General features: G+C 39.5%; 2 protein-coding genes across 3 annotated transcripts in view; one reads left to right on the forward strand and one right to left on the reverse strand.

Annotated features, from left to right (window-relative positions):
- mrpl11 (mitochondrial ribosomal protein L11) overlaps window positions 1-21,945 on the reverse strand; it is a 34,815-nt gene that overhangs the window by 2,739 nt on the left and 10,131 nt on the right. For both annotated transcript variants that reach the window (XM_056770320.1, XM_056770321.1), the window contains exon 3: window positions 4,232-4,327. In XM_056770320.1, coding sequence (XP_056626298.1) covers window positions 4,232-4,327 — 96 coding nt within the window. The remainder of the gene's footprint in view (window positions 1-4,231; window positions 4,328-21,945) is intronic.
- Window positions 14,262-20,599, forward strand: tmem265 (transmembrane protein 265). The gene is made up of 2 exons (XM_056770319.1): window positions 14,262-14,845; window positions 19,329-20,599. The coding sequence occupies exon 2, from the start codon at window positions 19,330-19,332 to the stop codon at window positions 20,347-20,349; it is 1,020 nt and encodes a 339-aa protein (XP_056626297.1). The 5' UTR covers window positions 14,262-14,845; window position 19,329; the 3' UTR covers window positions 20,350-20,599.

Here is a 21,945-nt window from a genome sequence, read left to right on the forward strand (position 1 = left end):
TAAATGAAAGATAAAAGCCATTTGACATTTTCACAACCAACTGCAAAAAAATACCAACAGTTGTCGGATGAATGTTGGTACTTTCAGTAGGCGTGTGAAAATGACATTTACATTTCCCCGCATTCAAAATCCAATTGCCAACCTGAGAACATTTTAAATGCTGCCGTTTGTTGGTGGTGGGAAGAGCCCCAAGGACTTTCTCAAACAGCAATCTGTAACATTACGGATTGAATGTTGGGTTTATTTTTTGACGATCATCCGTTTAGACAGTAGGTACAAAAATGTTATTTTGTTGTTGGTTCGTGTGCACCAAGCAATCACTTTAGGTCTGTCAGGCTCATCACACATAGCGGGTGGTATCAGTAACAAACACCATCCCTTTCTGGAGCGATTGGAGCTCAAATTCTATGGCATCCAACCGACCCCTTGGAGCCTGACAGCATCTCATTGCCATCCATAGACTCTTGACAGCTTCTCATAAAATCACAGAGTCGAATGAAGCTAGGCACCCCCCCTCGCACCCCTCCCGTGACACACGCCCTCGACTGCCATGCTTGCCGAAACCGAAGCTTTAAGGCATGGATTAGTCTGCATAGAGTGGCTCAGAGACAATGAGTGTGCAGCAGACAGCTTAATGGGACAACTGGGACTTCACAGTTAGCCCGGCTTGGGGAAACAGCCTGGCTAAAATTCATCGCAGCCATCCGGTTGAAGCCTAAAGCAAGCAAACACGATCTGAATTTCCTCTAAACTAAAGCTAATCTTCAATCCCTGTCGAAGCCTCATCAGTATCCGTCAGAGGACTCTGGCTTTGAGGCCTAATCTGCCTTTAGGACAAAAAGAATGAATCATAAGTAGAAATTCTCCTTTGTTTTGGCAACTGAAAAATGCTTTTATATACCGATTGACCTGTGGGATAAACACGGAAAAGTGCCCAAAAAAGTTGTTATTGTCTTGATTTCTTGTTTTTTGCTCACCCTTGCTTTTTATGATTCACTGTGTCTATCAGTTCGCTTTTATATTAACCCTTCCATGCGTAGAGGTCACTACCATAGACAGCTATCACAATGCAAGTTTTTTTGCAAATGCATGGGTTTTGACGGCATAATAGCACAGTAACCGCTTCAGGGGACACTAGTGCATTATCCTACCAATGTCACATCTTCAGATTGCCATTAAAGTGAAAAATGAAAAGCCCACAGAAAAAAATCATGTGGTTGTCATAATGCATGCAAGGGTTAATACAATAATGAAAACCTTTGGTTAGCAGTTGCCTGTGTTTTAAAGGAATATCAGATGAATGAGCGCATCATTGATCTGCATGCTGCACTGTCTTGCTTTAAAAAAGATCTTGCAGCCGGTCCTGGAACAAGAGCTGACGTACCTGCAGAGGAACGCCAACAACAAAGGCTGACAATCCCCACCCTCGGGCCACCGCAACAGACAGAAAAAAACAAAGGGATGAGCTAGAAGAAGGTGACATTGTTGCTGGATATAACTAGTTTTTTTACTTTACACAACAGAAGCATCCAATTTCAAAACTCTGGCAGAACTGGACCATGGGCGCTTGCCTAATCGGCTCAGCAAAGATTATGTGTTTGGGTTTGGACTGAGACTGCACATTAGACATGAGTCAGAGACATTAAAACACCCCAGAGAGTCTTGTGTGCTGGTGCCGGAGCATAATGTGGCCATATAATTTTTTCTGAATGTCTGCGTTGCCGCCAAAGCATCCTCAGAGACGGTTCTTGAAACAAGGACTTGCAATTGAAATCACACAAGAGCTTATCAACAGTTCTGTAATGTAAAAAAGATGTAGACCTGTAATAACAACTCTCATTTCACGCAATCACGGCACATCACAAATTTGTGATTAATGACCCCTCTGTGATAAATTTCTTGCAACCTTCAAAATAGGCCTCCGCTCAATGCCCCTGCGCTCCTCCATTGACTCTGCGAGCGTCAATCCATCTTTATTTTAAAGAGAATCTTGGAACAAAGTGCTAGACAACTCATGTAATTACACAGGGTGGATGAACAATGGATTAGAAGAGACAGAACTATTGTGAGGAGAAAGGAGGTCCAAAGGTGCCCCTTAAAACGCTGCTAATGCACACAAGTGAGGAATCTGCCAGGTTCTCCCATTTCTCTAAGATGCACTGAGCTGGAGTACATTACGGCTTTTGACTTTAGATAAAAGAATGAAAAGTGTGTCCTTGACTAAAAGAGAGATAACAAACATGCAAAGCCTCTGAGATGGTGAGTTGGGGATAAACACAGGCTATGTGCATACAATCTGTGAATATCCTTCAAATGGGCAAAAAAGAACTGATTTCAAAAGAAAAAAATATCTTGAAAATGTTTACAACATAGATGTTTCATCGGAAACACGCAAATGGTCAAAAGTTATATTATATTGATTATAACAATTTATATTTTATTTATATTCATATTAATTTATATAAATATTGTTTTGTATATAATTGTATGAAATTATATTAACCCTTGTGTGGTGTTCATATTTTTGTTACTCAGCCAAGTGTTTGTGGGTCTGGTGGACTCGCTGCAGTTGAAGGTTTTTAATTCAACACAATCAAACACCTGGTTAAAATACTTAATACTTAAAAGTCCCACAGACCCAAACATCATACAAGGTTTAAAGCTAGCATTTGACCCAAATAGGTTTTAAAGACCGGGTATCATGCTACGTCATGCATTCTGACTTCTTTACACAGTTAAACGTGCTGGCTTCTCATGCTTAATATGGTCAACTTGTTAAAAAATGAGTTTCTGCACTTGATACACTCCCCCAGCACTCCAACTTGTATCGGAAAGCTTTTTCTAATTCTGGATCCCTGTGTTGTCCCAGGGATCATATTCCTTTTATTTGCCAAAAGCACGGCAAGGCGAAAGCGAAAGAGCCCGCCCACTACCCAACCGATGAGCAAGACCCGCTTACAATCAAGATTGTGTGCCAGACATGAACTGCACTTGGCAAGTCAAACTAAATCACACGTCTGTGCTTTGTTGGCAATGGAGGTGTACTAGCATAATCAAAAAAACACGAAGGGATGATGTGATGATGTGTTGCTTGCTCATGCTGTAGTTCCATCCCACTCTCCCCACTAGTCCCACCTCTAGCAGCTCATGTTTTTCTGGAAATAATTGTATAGCTGTATCTCTCTTTTCTACTGTAAATTTGATCAAACAAAATACTCTTCGAAGATACAACGTATGAAATACTACTGTTTAGGCACTCAAGATTAATATGAGATTGGCACTGTCTGTGATACGCGATCTTTAACTACTGAACCGGATCAAGTTAGAATGTCCTCGAAGAGCACGAATTTTGATCATGTCCAAACAAGCTGTAATCTGTGAAATGATGCAAAGGTGTGAACATTCTTATAAGAGTGTAAAAATTACACAATAATATGCTAGCTATGAAATTAGCTTTGAAAAGACACAGGAGTCAGTCATTCTTTACAATATCATTTTCACCACTAATCAAAAAATACATTTGAGATTTGAATGACGTTACATTAAAAATTAAAATGAACTGGATATTCCTGGGATGCATGTACATTCACTTAAAAATGTTGGGCTATTTCAACCCAACGATGGGTCAAAATTAGACAACATTTGTGTTATAATAAGTCAACCTATGCTGGGTGGTTCCAACCCCAAATTATGGATTGTCCCATTGTTGGGTCAAATTTAGCCATTTTCTGTGTTAGTTAAACCCAACCGTTGGGTTTATCCATATCTGACCAAACGTTGGGTTGAAATAACTTGGTAATTTTTAGAGTGAAAATAGTTAGACATTGTCTATTGACAAATTAAATAAACAAGTCAGATTGTGATTAATGTCTTTGCGTACGCTTAAATCCAGAAATGTCCAAAAATGCCCATTGTTGAAGAAACAGATATACTTGTTTATAAGTCACGCTCTGATAAGGAAAGCTGTTCCACTGTTGAATTCACTTCAGCTAATACCTCCATTTGATCATAATGCCAGCAGAGGCACTAATCTGCACTTAGGCATTCAGGACACATCTATTTCTGTTTGCTAATGCGCCTGAGATGCGAATGTAAACGAGCACCTCCAGGGACTCGTAAACAGATGAAAAAGTGACAAAACGAATGAGAGGAAGATGAATCGAACAACGCGCAATAATTATGAGGCTCCCGAAACATCATAGGAGTGACTGATGATTAGCCGTTACGTTACCTTCACGTTGATCTTGATGGGAAGAGGAATGCCTTCCTTGAGATCTTTGGTTTTCTCATTGAAGTCTTTGCAAAAGGCCCCGATGGGAATCCCTCTCTAGAAAAGAAATCATAAGAAACACATTCATTAAATAAATGCAGGGTTTAGACCCTCACGCATATTTTGAACCCTTCATTCACTGTGACAGTCTTTTGATGAATACCAATGGCCATTTAGAGAGGCCGCGCGGTGTCAATCCCTCGATAACTCATTGGTGCGCTGTGAATGCCTCGGCATGCTCGGATGGCCATGTGAGTGAGAGCGAAAGAGAAAGACTGGTGGAAGCCTATTTACCCAAGGTTTGTGTGTGCATGTGTATGTGTGTGTGCATGTCAAATATGGCAGTCATCATGCCTCTGAGATTTGAGATAAATTAGATTCTCCTTCCAGGCTCTAGCCGGGCAAGGCAGGGAGAAAGCTTAATATATGGCTGACATTAAGTCAACATTGGCAGCTATTTCTCCTGTGTGCTCTCACCAGAGCACAAGTGTTTTCTGTGGGTTGATTGTGCAGGTGGCTGCTGGTCTGTAATGTTTTTACAGTTGTGAAAGTTTGCCTGCTAGTTGCAGAACTTTTCAAAGGGCTCAGGGTACCAGGAACCCTTATTTTATCATAAGGTAGAACTATATGTAAGAGTCTGAAGGCTAAAATCAAAGTTGCGTTGACAGTTAATACTATAGTCACTAAACTATAGTTTCAGTATCAGACAACACACCTACCATATGCCTAAGGAACATTCACAAACATCCTTATGTAGTACACACAAAACGCACAAGCTGTCTAACTATGTCATTTCCACCATGAAGCAAACTCGAAAGAGCTGTTGAACTTTGTCATTTCCATAAAGAAAACTCCCAAGAGCTGTCGAACATTGTCATTCATCCCTCTCCAAAAAACTTTAATTTATTTGTAATGTTTTTGTGTAGGCCAACCCGGAAGTTAGCGACCCACTGGTTCCTTCGACCATAACCCTATGGATTTTTCCCATAGACTTTTGGAGGATCTCAAGAAAAAAGATCTGTGATTATGGTTTATGATATTTACATGTTTTGTCTATCAAGATAATCTTTACAAATGAACACAACATTTGTTACTTTTGAAGCCTAAATACAAACACCAGAAGCTAACATGAGGCAAAACATACTACAGCATGGTCACTCGATATTAGCGTCACCAACACCAAGCTGACAACTCTTTCAAACTTTATAAAAAAAGTGTTCCCTGGTAAGTAATTACTCGATGAATAGGTCTCCATTCAGGTTTTTAGAGATTTGTGCTCATGTTGCATTATTTGTAAGATTTAGAAGCGCAATGACGTCTACTGTCCCTGCCAAAAGATGTAGTTGCTTTTAGCAACATGTTAGCAACCACTGCTTTTAAGACACAATAAAACACAAAAAATTACGAGCGGGTTACTGATGTGTTTCATGTCATAGATTAAAATATTTAGAGGTTTTGTTAACCACAGATGTGATTTCAAACAATTTCCCTTAGACTATGGGGCAATGAAACCGGAAGGGCTAAAATGCTAACTCACTTCCAGGGTCTGCATACAAAAATAAGTCATCTCTGTCGTACTCTATAGGGACGCAAGATTCTATAGTTTCATCCTGTATAGTTTGTGATAGTATACCACAATTGACAACAAAATAATATGTGCAATTACGTGATGAAGTAAAGGTTTATGGGGGTATGGCAACAATACTTCTGCCTTTATGATGTTTCATGGAGGGACTACCACGACGAAGACATTAAATCCAAATGCTGGCGAGCGATAGTGGAGGCGCGAACAACCAGTGAGTACTGGGAACATTAAAATATTAATTCATTCATTCTGTTTATGCGACAGCCAGTACAAAACATCACTTCAGTTGACATCTTCTTGATCACATCACAGACATTTTTAAAGACAAAAAGCTATTACTTGTCAGAAAGCTTTGTATAGTCTGACATAGTTTTTTTGTCCATAGCAGGAATTTCCAATTCATAATCGTACAATCTGACACAGTGATTATTGTTAAGGAAAAAAATTTGTAAATTGAACTTGGCCAGAATAAGCAGCAAAGTGAACCTGAAAAGTCCAAACCCTCAGTTAAAACCCTCATGTAGTTAGTATAAAAACAATAAATGTAATTTTTACAGTGGAAAAACTTCCTTTAAAGCAACATCTATTGATGCTTGATCTTAATTTATAAACATTGATGCAATCTTTTCAGATTAGTTAAAACAAATGCTGTCGAGCGAAAACAGTAGTTGCTTTCCCACAAATCCAGTGGTATTACAGTTTAAGCCAGTAGCGTTGCATAATAATCCAAACATTTCAATCCTAATGAAACGAAAAACAAAAGCCCCTGGTAGCAGCCTTCCCATCTCTCCCCTGACTTGCTTATTATTAGTAATCCCTTGTCATCCCCAGAAGCAATTCCCCAAGCCCTGACTTCACGGAGAACAACAGATCTAAGTAAACAAGAAAGGTGGCGGGTGATTCCTAATTAAATATGGATTAATATTAGGCCGAGGTTGTTAGGAGAGCTTCAAAAACCCTAGAGCGAATACGCTGGGATTCCACTTCTTTTCCAATTCTGATTTCCAACTGCTGCATTTTAACTACGTTTTAGATTGAAAAGAACAACTTTAAACAAATTCAAACAAATATGTTTGAGGATAGATAACAGTTTTATGAATAAGAGGTCGTCAGACAATGGGTGATGGGCACCAGACAACAGTGATAAAAGTTGATGAAGGTGTATAAACATCGCAGACACACAAGATGTGCCAAACAGAGACAGATAATATAGAAGAAGACAAAACCAACTGTGCTTTGTGTAGAGGTTTTAATAACATAAGTGAGACCATTACGAAGATGGGAATCTGTTGCTGGATGACAAAAGAAGTCGATGGACATTTCGCCAAACTTTACGATACAAAGCTCTGACCAAGATGCTGTGCTCTTAATGGATATGCATTCACTTTCAAGTGCTGTCTAAATTGCCAGAGTAGCTCTCTAAAACTCAAGACCTAATCATCCAGAAGTCAAGGGGGCCAATTAAATCGCCTTTTCTCCTCAACAGTGACTGATAAAAGCAGCGTTGCCTGGAACAAAATGGCTGCAGTTGATCTCTGTGATGGAGGTGTGCTAACAACCCTGGACACTGAATGTTATTTATTATCTCTGATGAATATTATAAGTATTTTCCATATCAATACTCTCTAGGATAAAGCAGCTATTCATAGTGATAATACTGACAGAGAAATAAACTGCTAGGATTCGTGTGAGAAGATAAGCAGATGCAGTATGCTTTCAAAGCAATCACGCTGCTAAATCGGTTTCATAACAATCTGTTATGAAATATGTTCTTGGGGGCTACAGATTCTTAGGAGACAATTACCCCCCTAACAAGGCATATCATTTTATAACCAGACAGAAAAATCTTTTATCTAATACAGTGATTGGGTACACATACCCCAGAGGTTACTTGGTCAGATTTCGATTTTGCTTTGTGGAAGCCATAAAACATAGGCCACACTTAAATAAATTAGAGGTCAAAAATGAATAATAATGTCATGATTTCTCATGAAAAATTATTATACTGTGCAAAAAGGCAAAATACACCATATCAGGAATTAAGGGCTGATTAAAAATATGTGACCCTGGACAACAAAAGCAGTCTTATGGGTAAATTTTTCGAAATTTAGATTTTACATAATTTGAAAGCTGAATAATTAAGATTTCTATTGATGTATAAGTTGTTTTGATATGATCATATCTGGCAGAGATATAGCCGTTTAATACTCTGAAATCAAATTACTGGCCACACACTCACAAAAATAAAGTTTTGATATATTTAGCATAGCGAATTTACAAAATATCTTCATGGAACATGATCTATACTTAATATCTTATTGATTTTTGGTAAAATAGAAAAATCGATAATTTTGACCCATACAATGTATTTTTGACTTTAACTAAAAATGTTCCTGTGCTACATAAGACTGGTTTCGTGATCCAGTGTCACATCTACAAAAAATGCACAGAAAACTAAATGGTCTCGGGAAAGAAATCATACCTTACTACAAGTTTATCCGGGTTTTTTTCTCTTTACAATTTTCTCTAAGTGTTTAATCCTCAATAATATTTTATATAAGCTAATAAACTTAGTTTTTTAAATTTTAAGCCAAGCATCCTTAAATTCTTCACAAAGATTTTTAATTTTAAGCCAAGCATCCTTAAATTCTTCACAAAGCTGATCTTCAACACTACAACAAGTACAACAAAGCAACATCCATACAATGTGTTTAACACATATTTAATGATATACAGTGCTCACCAAATTTAATACACCACCTGTCAAACTGAGAAGAAAACACAAATATTTTAGGAATCTCCCAAGAACTAACGGTTTAAAACTTGTTTTGTCATTTATTGGTAAATAGCAAACTGAAACAACTCCATGTCTTTATTCACATTCAACTTCTCTCTGAAGTCAGAAATTACTCAAATGTAACATTCAACCATTAAAACTTGTTTGTCTACATAGGACTGCAGGTAAATAACTATTATTGGGGATCTGAATAATAATATTAAATGCAATATTAAACAATTTTACTGCCTTGTAAAACAGTAAATTCATGGATAACAATCATATTTTAGCATTAGAAATACTACTGTGACTAAAGAGCTTACACATGGAAGATTTACCATTACAGAAACAAAAAAAAAGATTTTGGTAATCATCAATACTGTCAGTTTAGGGGCATCTGAGGAAACATACCTTATATTGGGTGGTGGTCTAATACATTTGTTAAAGAGTACATAACTTTGGTTTTTGGAGTGTGCAACGACAAGTTTATGTACATAGAAGGTGTAAAAACAATATTATTTTCTAATAAAAAGCCAGTTATTCTTACCTTACTTCTTGACTGACTCTAGAATGATTTCTTGCGTGATTCATCTGTCTAATGCCCTCCTTTCCGCTAGCCTAGTCTGATGTGATTAGTCAGATGGTCTAGTCTGCTGTGATTGGTCTATCGCGAATGAGGCTGACGAGCTACAGTGTTTGGGGGAAAAGAGTGAAGTTTTCGCGGGCAGTCCTAGCAAAACGTAGTCGGGGACTATATGAAGTGACGTAAATCCACGGCAGTTCACGAATCGGACCAGGGACGACTCGTTTGCTTGATTCAGAGTCGACTCCCTTTTTCCAAGCCATTAACATGGTTATTCATTCATCTTCGGTTTTACAACTTGGCAGACTGCATACTTTCAAACACGGCAACATTACCCACTGCATGAAATGTCAATTTCATGATCTAATGTTATGAACTCTTTAAGCAATGTAATTTTAATAAAGTTGGACATCACTTTTGGTCAGGACTGTATTTTTTATTTTTGCAACGTGGGGCTATTTGATATAACATGAATTAAGAGGCTTCAATGACATTATACTCAAGTCTCACTAAAATAGGATACAATACAATATAAAATAGAAAGTGAATTGCTTTACTGGTCAAGTATGCTTGAGAATACAAGGAAAAGACTAATACAACATGACTGCATTTACAATGTACACAAGACAGTTAGTGGAGACCAACAACGCAAGGCTTAAAATAGGGTTCCTAAAGACAAAAGGCATAGAAACACTGATCAAATGTTTCGTACACTGTCATATCTATATTAACTAAAGCCGTGTCTGTAGTTGTGATTCACACAACGGCATCGACTTTATTCTTTTCATCTGTTCTCCCACTTTGCATTTGCTTCATTATAATAATGTAAGCTTTCAGCTTCAGCTATTCTTTATAACGAGATGGCCGCTGACACAGAAGAATGAAAAGAAGCTTAAGGACAGACTCGGAATGACACACACACTTCAGATCGTTTCAAGTGTGCTCCTCAATAGTACTGCACATACTGTACATGTGCATATTTCTCAGGATGGATGAACAAAAGTAACTCATGTTCCCTATGAGGACAATAATAAAGATCAATACTAACATTTAGACGGTCCGTTTGACAAAAGCGGGTGAAAGGCATCAAAGCGCTGATGTATGGGGAGGCCCATAGGGGACCCGCATGAATAAAGAACGTGTGCGTGCGGGCTGCGAGCTCATTCCATTAAAAGGAGAGCAAAGGAGAAGGAAAACGAAGGTTGGTTCAAGAGGTTCAATCACTTTACAGCGAAGCCTCTGAGGAAAGAGCATTAGAGGACAGCGTGACTTCCGACAGGGTGAAAACATGCGTTAATAAGTGAGAGATTAAGCAAATTAAAACAACCCTTCACATGAAGACGGGAACATCCTGCATTTGTCAGTTGGGAGGACATACGAATGGACAAAGGGCATCTTTAGCAATGAGCACAGATATATAAAAAATAGATGAGATCACAATGGAATGAGAAGCCCAAGATAAGTAAAAACAAAGGACATAAAGGGAATAACACAGAAGAATAAAATCAAGTGACAAAACTAGACTCTCAAGGCGGGATTTATAGGACGGGGCACTGCATGTTCCCTCCTCGTGTGCAGTGAAATGTAACGGTGAGTGAAAAAGAAGTACAAGAAAGGGCGTGTGTACACAAGCATGACAGGGGACGTGGCCTTTGGGTGGTAGGGAGGATTAATTGCCCCTGGCACCCAAAGACGGGCAATTCATCGCCCAGGTTGGCGCATGAAGGATGGAGGTGGGGTGAAGGGGTGTTGTCGAGGGGTTAATTAAACTCTCTAGTGTGAGACACTCTAATTAATTACTCTGGTTCCCCTTCTCTAACTTAATGTGCTAAACTCTTCCTGTTTTATTACATTCTTCCCTATAAGGGTGTCATACAGCTGATTAGCCACATACCCTCAAAGTGCGCTGGGCGGTCATGCCAGCTGAGACCTCGGAAGAGCAACGTTAGGGTTTTGCCTGTGGGTATAATGAGGATTAAAGTCATTTGTTTGAATCTTCAAAAGGCATGGGTGATCACAGAACGTTTGCGTCAGATATTGGGGAATGCTAACATTAAAGTTTGTCTACCCTTCTAATGGCTCTATCTTTGATCATCCTAAATCCCCCGTAACCTACATCTCAAAACACAACTCCTTGATGTGATGGGTTGTGCTTTCACCGTGCCTTGAAGTGAACGCCACTGGCAAGATGTGCCAATGGGGACACATTATTTGGGGTCATTTTCAGCCTGTATTGATGTCGATGTACTTCAGTTTGGCCGTTAAAATAACGTGCTGAAGGCACAGAGTGTGAGGACGTTCTGACATTGAAGATAGAATTGGTGTTGCCTTGGCATCAGCATATTAAAGCATGACGTGGGGTGAAGGCCTGAGACACAGCATGCGATACTGTGAAATAGGAACAACTTTAAAAGGACAAAAGATGTTCTGGAGCCGAGGCTGTGCCGGTGTTTAGCGTTTGATGGAAATCAGCGAGTGTGAAAAAATTCTATTAAGGATGTGTTATTAAAGTGCCTGATCCCTCCAACGCTCTCTTCACAAAATTACATTGCATCAGAGGAAGTCTTATCTTATCAGAGCTCTGCCACATCTCATTCAGTTCATCAGGAAGACCGATAATTCATCGAGTATCATTATCAGTTGAGCCGCTGTTGGTTTAAATGTAAAGATTTATAGAGATTTTAATTGCGGACATAAAGAAGGAAGTTAGGCTGTGGATTTACGATCAACAGCAAGCGTATCAAGCTGTGCTCATTGTAAGGAAGCTCGCGTTCAATAAGACAGACTGTTTGGCTGCGGATGGAGCATGTGTGGTGTCAGCTAAGACATCTAATATGTGCCAGATGGGTGGTGTAAAGAATGTCTCTGGCCGAGCTTCCTCCGAGTGCACACCTGAGGCACCGAAAAGGCCCTTAACATTCCAGAGGCATACCTTCAGAAAAAACAAGTCTTCACAACCTTCACCCCTTCTATGTGGGCGAAAGTGTTGACTGTGCACTGCAGGACTCTTGTTGTCTCATTTTCTCCATCTATTTCACGGACTCCATGCTGAAAGTAAGCCAGATCAGAGTGACCTTCAACAACTTCAACCCCACTGGGACTGAAGGGGGGAGAGGGAGAGAGAGAGAGAGAGAGAGAGAAGGAGAAGGAGGAGCAGACATTGAAAGTATAAGGAATGGAAAAAAAATTCTGGAAAGCAGCGGTGCGCGTAGTTGACTGTGACAAGACGGATGACTTTGCTTTCTGTCTCTTTCATTCCCACCGGCCTGATCAACACACTCGGTGATGACCTCCCACCATGATTAAAGGAGGTGAGCGTTGTAAAGAAATGAAACAAGGGAAGTAACCTTTGATTTCATATGTGCCGCAAAGAGAATGAAAACTTGGTTGTCAGTGAGCTTATGGGAAAATTTAACAGATAATGACATCCAGCTCCATCTCCTGCCACGGCGATGCTCTGATCATTCACAAGTCGTCCCTACCTCAAGATCATTAATATTAGAGTTCTTTCTTTAAAGTGTTAATGATTAAAACAGACACATGAAATACAGATAAAATCAGGCAAAGTATCTAGAGCTGTCAGAGCCTCATGATTAAAGGAAAAGTACATCAACATTTTTTTTACTCCTATTGTAGTTCTAAACCTGTGGCTATTCTTTGTTTGAAGAGGATCACATACAAAAGATTGTTTAAAATGGATTCACATGTGGGGAAAAAAACGAAAAGATCATTTTAGATGTATTGTGGTCATTCCAGTCCAGTGTTTGTTGAATTTCAACAAAATCAAACCTAAAGAGTGCCGAAGTCACCCAACAGCAATGTGAAAGACTGACAGCATGACAAGACACATGAAAAAAACAGAGGTTATCACATAAAAATTAAAAATATATCCTAAATACATTTACAAATATTATTGGTGTATTGCTTAAAAGGAAATATTCACTTATTTTCTTTGCACTGCTGTATTTGAGGACTCAAATCATCTTTTCAATTATTTCACCTGTTTTTCAGTTTTTCTGCAAATAGAAACAATATTCCAATTTGGGAGAAATTTTGTTAGCAATTAACAGAATGAAACAAAAATGATTATTTCACCCAAATACATACCTATAGTTAAGGCTTAACCATGAAAAGATGTATTCTACAAGAATGGTTGCATGACCACTTGGGATAAAGCGCATGCATGGATTACTTTTATAATGCCTTTTGAATAGCCTTCGTATTTCTACCTCCATCTTAACAGGGAGCTGGACCTTGAACAGGGCATTATTTTTTTATAAATTTAGCTAAGATAGAAATATTTTAAAAGGACAGTGGAGGATACTGAGCTGGGATAAGCAAAAAAACTAAGTGCTCTCTGTGCTGGCCCTTCGTGCATTCAATCCTTAGATCGACTATCTGCTTCTCTATCTGTTGCATCTGTCTGCGCCAGCTAAAAAACAAACAAGGACGAACAATGTTCAGCACAGGACCATACAGGTGTGCAAAATCAATAAATCAAATGCCCAACATTAAAACTTACTGAAAATATAAATGAATAAGCAAAATCACAAAATAAATGCAATTGAATGCCCAACATCAGGCGTTCTGTAAATGAATGTGCCAAATAACAAAACAATGCAATCAAATGACCAAAACAGGTCCTCTTGCAATGTGCTGAAATTGTATACGCATTTATAAGAAAATAAAGCATATACCTATACCTATGTATATCTTGCTTGAAGATGTCAATTAAGACGTTTAACCAAGATGTATTACTTGCTGCGGATTTATTCAATGAACCGCCTCTCAACACTCCATCATTCCTCTCCGACAGCATTGAAATATGGGATGTTGTTTTCTCCCTAGATAGAATAATGCCATTATCGTAGCAATCACAACACAAGCAGCAGTAAATAAACAGACCCATCCGAGTTGTGACTCCCTTTTAATATGCACAGGACCATTCAAATCTCCCCGCCTATTTGAAGTAAGATCCGAGAGGCTGAGAGAGACGGCAACTAAACGCTCAAGTGAAGAAAGGGAGGGGTGCGAGTGCACGTAAGCTGCCTACAAATGACACACTGCAATCATAAACTGTCGCTTTCTTTCTCCTGTTTCGCACTATTGCGTTGCTGAAGTATGAACATGACACCGGAGGAAACGGGGAAAGCGCCTTCCGTCACATAATCAGGGAGCAACACGATTTTACTGCACTTCGGAGTCTGACCGACTTCTGCTCCTCAGTCTGCAAAAGCTTCATCACAGCTGCCGGAGCCCCAGACCTCGAGTCCGTCAATTCTGCACGGACAACCGGGATACTCACCTGCGCGTGGTCGAGATAACGATATAACACCAATGTCGATTATATAAGGGTTCTTCGGCACTGCAAAAAGTCAGAAGAGAGCAAGGGTACTCGTCCAAACGGAGCATGTATCGTGGACAATGTAGCCTTTGAGCTCGAAGAAGCCGACTCTCGGGATTCATTTCCACATGTAGTTATGCTGGGAATCCGTATGGTCTTATTAAACGAACAAATGCGACCGACCCGCCGGATTCAGATAACATCGTCTACATGCATGCTGGTCGTTAGATCGAGACCGCTTTTCGAAGTATAAAGGACCGACAAGACATCCAAGCGCATGTTTTGGGGTAAATATCCTCTGCACTTTTATGCAAGTTTTGTTGCAATTTGATATTCAATTATTCATGCAGGCTTCAGGTCAACGCGCGAGCGCAAAAGTTTGCATCTTTGCGACGTGAACGCAGTTTGAGATGCGCGTGTCTATTTTGCATCGCGGAATTTGCTTTTATTGCTAATTGGTCAAAAACACCTGCTGATTCTGATGCGCAGGTAATATTAAAATGACACCTGTCGCAATATGGCGATATTAAACTGGCACGGTTTGATCACACGTCCCGCAGTGGCGGCAGCACGACACTTACAAGCATCAAGACGGATGATGGCTTTTATTCGCGGAGACTGATGCTCTCGCACTGTCGGGACGCTTTTCTCTGTGTTTGGGAATGATTCAAAGGCACATTACCGCCGGACATTTTCAGTCGTTTACTCGTAAATGAGGGCATGTGGCATGAGTCCAGCACACATTTCCAAGAGTGAGAGGCAGTCGTAGGTTTCATACATGAAGTGGATTATATATTTGGGATATTTAGCACAAATACTGTATATTTGGCCTAATCCACACCATTGCTTTTTATTGTTAATTTTAACCATAAAACCAATATGAACAATGAAGCATTATTACGTCAAAGTAAGCAACAACGGCAGTACATAAGTGCATGTAGACTTACTAAATAATAGTACAAATCATATGTGCAATGCAGCTTTTATACATGCAAGTCTTCTCTCACAATTTATGAAATTGCGCACAGTCACGTGCAGACTTTTCAATCCATTACTTATGATCAAGATAAAACAGGATGCCTTGTCTGTCAGTACTCAAGTCTGGTCATTATTGATGTGCTTGGGAAAAAAACAGCAGTGTTATCAAAGTGACTTGATAACCTGATGAAATATGTGCTGACAGGGGAGTCAGAAGATAAGCTCTGCACCTACAAGCAAGACTTTGAATTATTTGTCTTAAAATAACCATTTTGCTAACAAATGAAAGATTTGTTCTGTGCCAAAGCGTTTTCTTCAGCAGGCGCACGTGGCGCCTTTTAAATTCACTTTCACAGTCTGAGATTATTGGATTCAATTGAATTCCAAAGCAGAAAATCAGTCAAAGAAAAAGTCTACAGTCAAAATCAGATATTAGTGACGCATTCACTTCCACTGCACACAGCTCGGAGTAGATTAATCATTCTAGGTCATTTACCAACACACTCCCTTCATTTCCTCCACACTTCATATTAATGCGTTTAATTTCTACAGTTCCCAAGCTATGAATATATTTGAATCCATTCTCATCAAGAATCCTCCAACATTACATCTCCTTTTCCTCCAGAGCACATCTCCTGTGGTTTTTGTGTTATTCTCCTCGCTCTTTCGTTCTTCATTTACCTTGGCTTATTCCTGAACTATTGCCATCAAGCCATAACACTTTATTAGGTCTGTAAAAAGCCAAGAGAAGGAACCATGTTGCTTTTTTGGACTCATGGTGATCTTGAGCCCCAGAAAAGGTTCACACCCTGTATATCTGTGGATCTCAGCTTGTGTATTTTGACCCAAAGATGGATTGTTTGGTTGTTTGGATACGGCCACAGACAGCAGGGAAAAACAAAAGTAAAATCATCAACAATATAATTGGCTGGGTAGTAAAGTAAGTCAAATTCAATAATATACTTTTAAAAGATTATTTTATTTTTGGCTGTGGGTCCATTCAAACTACAATAATCTGGTTTAAAGCATGTGTCTTCTTGTAATATACTAGAATATTATTTAGTCCGGTGCATGTTTAACACTTAGCAAACTTTTCAAATCTACATATCTATATATATATATATATATATATATATATAAAATAGGCTTAAAGGTCCAGTGTATGATATTTGCTAACGGCAACCAATGGCTCAGTCCACTGCTCACCCCTCCCTTTCGAAGCACTACGGTGGCTGACACGGGACTAAGATGTCGTCACATTTTATACAGTGGCTACTTAGTACAAACAACCTTCGAACAAAAGTTTTAGTTTGTTTCTCGCAACCACTGAGGTAATGTTTAGGGTAGAGGTCTAAGTATGCCGTTTTTCTCATAATCATATGGTTTGTACTATTGGTTTTTATACAAATTGATACGAATTAGCAAACTCGTAAAATAATTATACATTTCCATAAGATCAGGCTGTGATGTTCAATGTAAAATCTCTGCCCTGAAGCAAAACTACGTGAGAACCAGTGTGGACACCTTGTATATCCTTAACAGTAATGATTTTCATAATAAAAAGGCATCTGTCTCAGGTGTTGCTAACATATACAGCAGACAGAAATGGTCAGTGAACGGCTATAGGGCACGAGCCATACTGGCTGCACTGAAAGGCTGCATTCGATTTCATCATAAAGCCAACAATCATTTCTCCACACTAATCAATACCAGAGTTTTACACTGTCTGTTGCTGAAATATGGCTGGAGGAAACATGAATAAATTTGACATTAGTATGCAGTGTTATGACAACACCTATTCAGATTGAGCTCTGCCATTTTGCAGATGCTCCTATAGATTCACCAGCTCCAAACAAAACAAACAAGATCAGGAGATCAGACTTCATCAAGCCGTACTTTATAATGAAACCAAAGGCAATTTAATTTGACAATATTCGACAGAAGCTGAAATGAACACCAGTGCGGTAGGCTGGCAGAAAAATAGGGTTTGAAAATGTGCCTGGCTTGACTTCACTACAATGAATTATTATTGGAATAAGTGTTAACATGAAAACGGGATAATATGCAGAAACCTGTAAGATTTAGAAAGATGAGGAAACTAAAAGTTTCATGAGGTAAAAATCCCTGATCAGCGTAGTGGATTTAAAATACTTTTAATCATAACTCTCCAAACCTCATGACATTAATACATAGAAATTGTGTAGGTTTGGTGAATGTGAACAAGCCTCAGAAATGCGATACATTGTTAAATCTGCCTTTGTCACAGGATTGTTGGTATGGCACACAATATTAATAATTAATGCACATATTTAATTAAACGTCATTTACTATGACATACAGGAAGATGAGCTGAATGTAAAGGAAGCACATTCACTGAATATTTGTAACCATGGGCCGCTGCTGTAAAAGGTTGTAAAAGCTTTGAAGAATTAATTTGACACACAAATGGCATCATACCACGCCTGCATAAAACTATGTGTTTAAAATCAATGATGCTTGCGCCGCTGGAGCAATGTAGTTCAGCTACGCCACTCGCTCATAAAACAACACCTTTACCCGGAAAGACTGCAGAAGCAGTAAAAGTGTGTGTACTGCTAAAGAGTAGAGTTTCTAAAAGACATTTTATAAACAGACCATCATCATCATAACTACACATTTCTCCATCTCTAGAAAACCTTCTATGGTGTCGCCGCATATACATTATATTCTTTTGAAATCTGAATATATTTAAAAAAATATGTTTTATCTACATTGTATACAAAGTTCCCCTCTACAGGGTGCCATTAGAAGTGGAATTTTTTAATTTAAAACTGCTATTTTATAATATTTATAATCACTCTGATGGACATTGACTTTTATCAACCCTATTATGCATGAAAAATGAAAACCCCAGACATGATTCCCCCCCTGTGTTTTAATTGCTTTTAGGGAATGAAATACATCATTTGAACTTCTTTCTTATTACTTTCAACCAAGTATTTGGTAAAGAGGGACAAACCCAGTTGCTGGGTTAAATTAATTTGACTCCACAATGGGTTTAAAAAAAAAAACAGCATTTAGGGTCGAAACAACCCCGCATAGGTTAAATCACACTCCAAATGTTGAGTTCGGCAAGATGAGTTACAAATAGCAAGGCATTTTTTAGGATATAGGATGATGTACGAGTGTCCCCTTTAGTGGATGGTGTTCAACTGTGCCATTAAAACCCGAGCATATGCAACAACATTTGATGACTATCTTTTGTAGAGACCTCTATGCGTGAAAAGGTTAATGACGAATTTCTGACGAAAACGAATATATAAATCTGCACAGCACACCCTACTGAGAAAAGAAGGATCATAATGTAGTCTCACATATGGCTCAACCCTAAAGTTAATGAACACCCACCATTTTCAGAAACAAATGTCAGACCTTGGAAGTTCAAACAAACAATACTCCCATTTCAACATGACGAACAATAGCCTAAAGATGTATTCAGGAAGAGTATGTATAGTCTATTGTTGAACTGCATGCTGCAGAAAATCATGCAATTTGTCTGCTCAGTCCATTGAAATTGACTGTGTTCACAAAATCCATAAACAAAATAAAGAGCATCAACAAAACCTTTTCAGATACGTGTATCCTCGATCTTTCCCCAAGAATGGCATATTTTCATGCATGCTGTGTCCTTGTGGTGATTTTAAGTGTACAACCTCTAAAGTATTGTTCTTTTGTCTTGTATTGTCCAACCTCTTTGTTTTTATATGAGTCATCAGAGTCTCATTGTGTCCTTGTTTCTCCTTCTGCCTCAAGCATGTTGCCCTCGCCCCAGGTGTGCGTGTCTACTCTGGTGACAGTGAGCACAATGGCAGTGGTCGACCTCTACCTGCTGGAGCAAAGCATGCTGGGACCTCGAGTCCGTCCTGCTGTATGGCCATGTGTCGCTGTTGCACTGGGTGATCTGTGTTTCTTGCTGGCGCTGCGCTTCGTTTCGGCCGGTGTCGTCTCGGAGGCTCGTTCCCCTCGACGGGGCTTCGCCAATGCTCTCTGGTTCCTCTTCTTGTCTCTCCTGCAGCTCAAGCTTTTCTTCGTGTGTCAAAATTACAGACAGGAGAGGCGACCGCCAGATCCCCTCGCCCGCAAGACTCTGACTCTACTGCTTTCCGTCTGCCTGCCGTCACTGTTCCTTATCTTGACGGGAGCTGATTACATGACCCCACTTCGGAGAAAACAGGAAGTCCGCAGCCGACTTCTGTGGGTGGTTGTGGACCTGCTTGATGTGCTGGACCTGCAGGCCGGGCTTTGGGAGGTGCAGGGAACAACAGGCGTTCCTCTTTGGGTGGAGGGTATAGTTTTCTTTTATTGTTACGTGTTGCTGTTGTTGCTCCCGTGTGTGTCGCTAACAGAGCTGGGTGCAGCTGCCCTGCCCGGACTACAGGCAGCTCGGAAGGAGGCGATTTATCCGTGGCTCAGTTTGGTCACCATTAACTTGTTCACACTGGTGCCCAGAGGGGTTGGGATGTTATGGTACAGGGACCCAAGGGTGTCAACTGTGTTCCTGGGGAAAAACCTGCTGGCTCTTGCGGTTAAGCTCAGCTCTGCCTGGGAGAGACACAGAAAGGGCAGGGGAGGAGTCCAGGGAGCCGGTGCTGCCGCCGGAAGCGGAAACCAGACTCGAGGGGCAACCTCGGAAGCAACGACGGTGCAGGAGCAAGGGTGCACGTCTCCAACGGTGCCATCTACACGCTACCACTCACTTTCACGCACACACGCGCACAGCCTGGACCCCACCGAGACCTCGCTGGGACCGGCTTACATTTCCCATGAACTTTAGAAGTCTGCTGTCCTAAAACTGCCACAGACGGGATTGTATGGGTTTATGGCTTTATCCCTGTGGTTTTAAGCCAAAATTAACAGAGATAACGTATTAGCACACTTTGCCATTTGTATAATTGATCATTTGTAAAGCCAAACATGAGCAGCCTAGCGTGGTGCGAAGCTTCCAGACAAAATGATAATAAGGTTGAAGTTGGAGCGGTTTTAATTAAGTGCCTTCTTTAAAGAGCGACAATTAATATTGTTACTCTTGTTCTTCTGGTGTTCATCGAGGACTTGAAGTTTAACCATGTACAGTGAAGCATGACCACTGCTAATGTTCAAATCTGTAATAAAATGTTTCCTAACATGTTCCCTGATCTCGACCAGATCACGTTTGTTGGTTTGACACGCGACACTGAGGCAGCTCTTGGGTAAAAAAGCGACAGCATTTCACAAATTCTGCGTGACAGTTTCATTTAAATGACAGTTGGTCTTTACAAACAAATGCCAATCATTTCAATGGTAATACTATTCAAATTGATAGCAAAGGGCATTCGTAAACAGGAGTTAACAGGCTATCACCATTCATTCTAACTCTGAACATAGCACAGCCTCAACCAAAGCTCCAGATCACTGAAGAATCACTTCTGAGAGCGAGTATGATGCACTGAAAGAGACGCCATCTGAATAAGAGTAACGGCAAGAGAATCCCAATGCGAATTATGTTGGGGGTTTATTCTCTACATCAGCAGCCACAAAAGCCCTTCACAATCCCATCGCGCCTGCTCTGATAAACAATCACTACTCCTATTAATTGAAATGGGACTCATTTTTCAAAGAGCTAAGAGCTCACACCGCACTTCATTTGTGATTTACACAAAGTATTTACAGAACGTAAAAGCGTACAAACTTGCATGACAAACGCTAACAATAAGTCCAGGCTATAAATTAATTGAATAACCGAGAGCGGTTTCATGGGACGCCGCTTTAGCTTCAGAGGCATTGCAGAGTTATGAACCAGACTAAATTAAATTTCTCGGCCTCTATCTCTCTTTTGTCTTTCATGTTACATTCGCCTATGAGCTTACATGAATAAAAATCAATGAAAAGAATGTATGAACAAAGTTTTATCACTCACAGCCTGTAAAGGACAAACCTTTATATTAAAATCATAATCTAAAAAAAATATATATATACTTTTAGCACCATTTGAATTTGAATGGAGATTAACTATTATTATTATTATTTGTATTTATAATTATAAATTAAATATATATTAGGGCATAGTCTTATTGAGATGCATAATGAGAATTAAGGATTATGTTAAAATAACGTTAGGAAATCATTAAACAGACAATAATTCTTAACAGTCACAAAATAATCATTGTGTTTGTTTATTTTCAGTCAATTGTGTTGTAAAACACGACTTGGACATGTTTTTTTGAGATTCACCTATTTGCGTCACCCATAATTAAAGCGTCGACAAGCTCGGCCTTGACATAAAAAACACCAGAACTATTTGTTTTTTTCCTCTCCTCTTTTTATTCTGCCTTCTGTTTCTTTCCTCCATCCGGCTGAGTTAATTTCTCTCTGGACTGTAATTACTCTCCTC

Source organism: Triplophysa dalaica, chromosome 16 (assembly GCF_015846415.1).
Source record: "Triplophysa dalaica isolate WHDGS20190420 chromosome 16, ASM1584641v1, whole genome shotgun sequence".
Taxonomy (NCBI): Eukaryota; Metazoa; Chordata; class Actinopteri; order Cypriniformes; family Nemacheilidae; genus Triplophysa; species Triplophysa dalaica.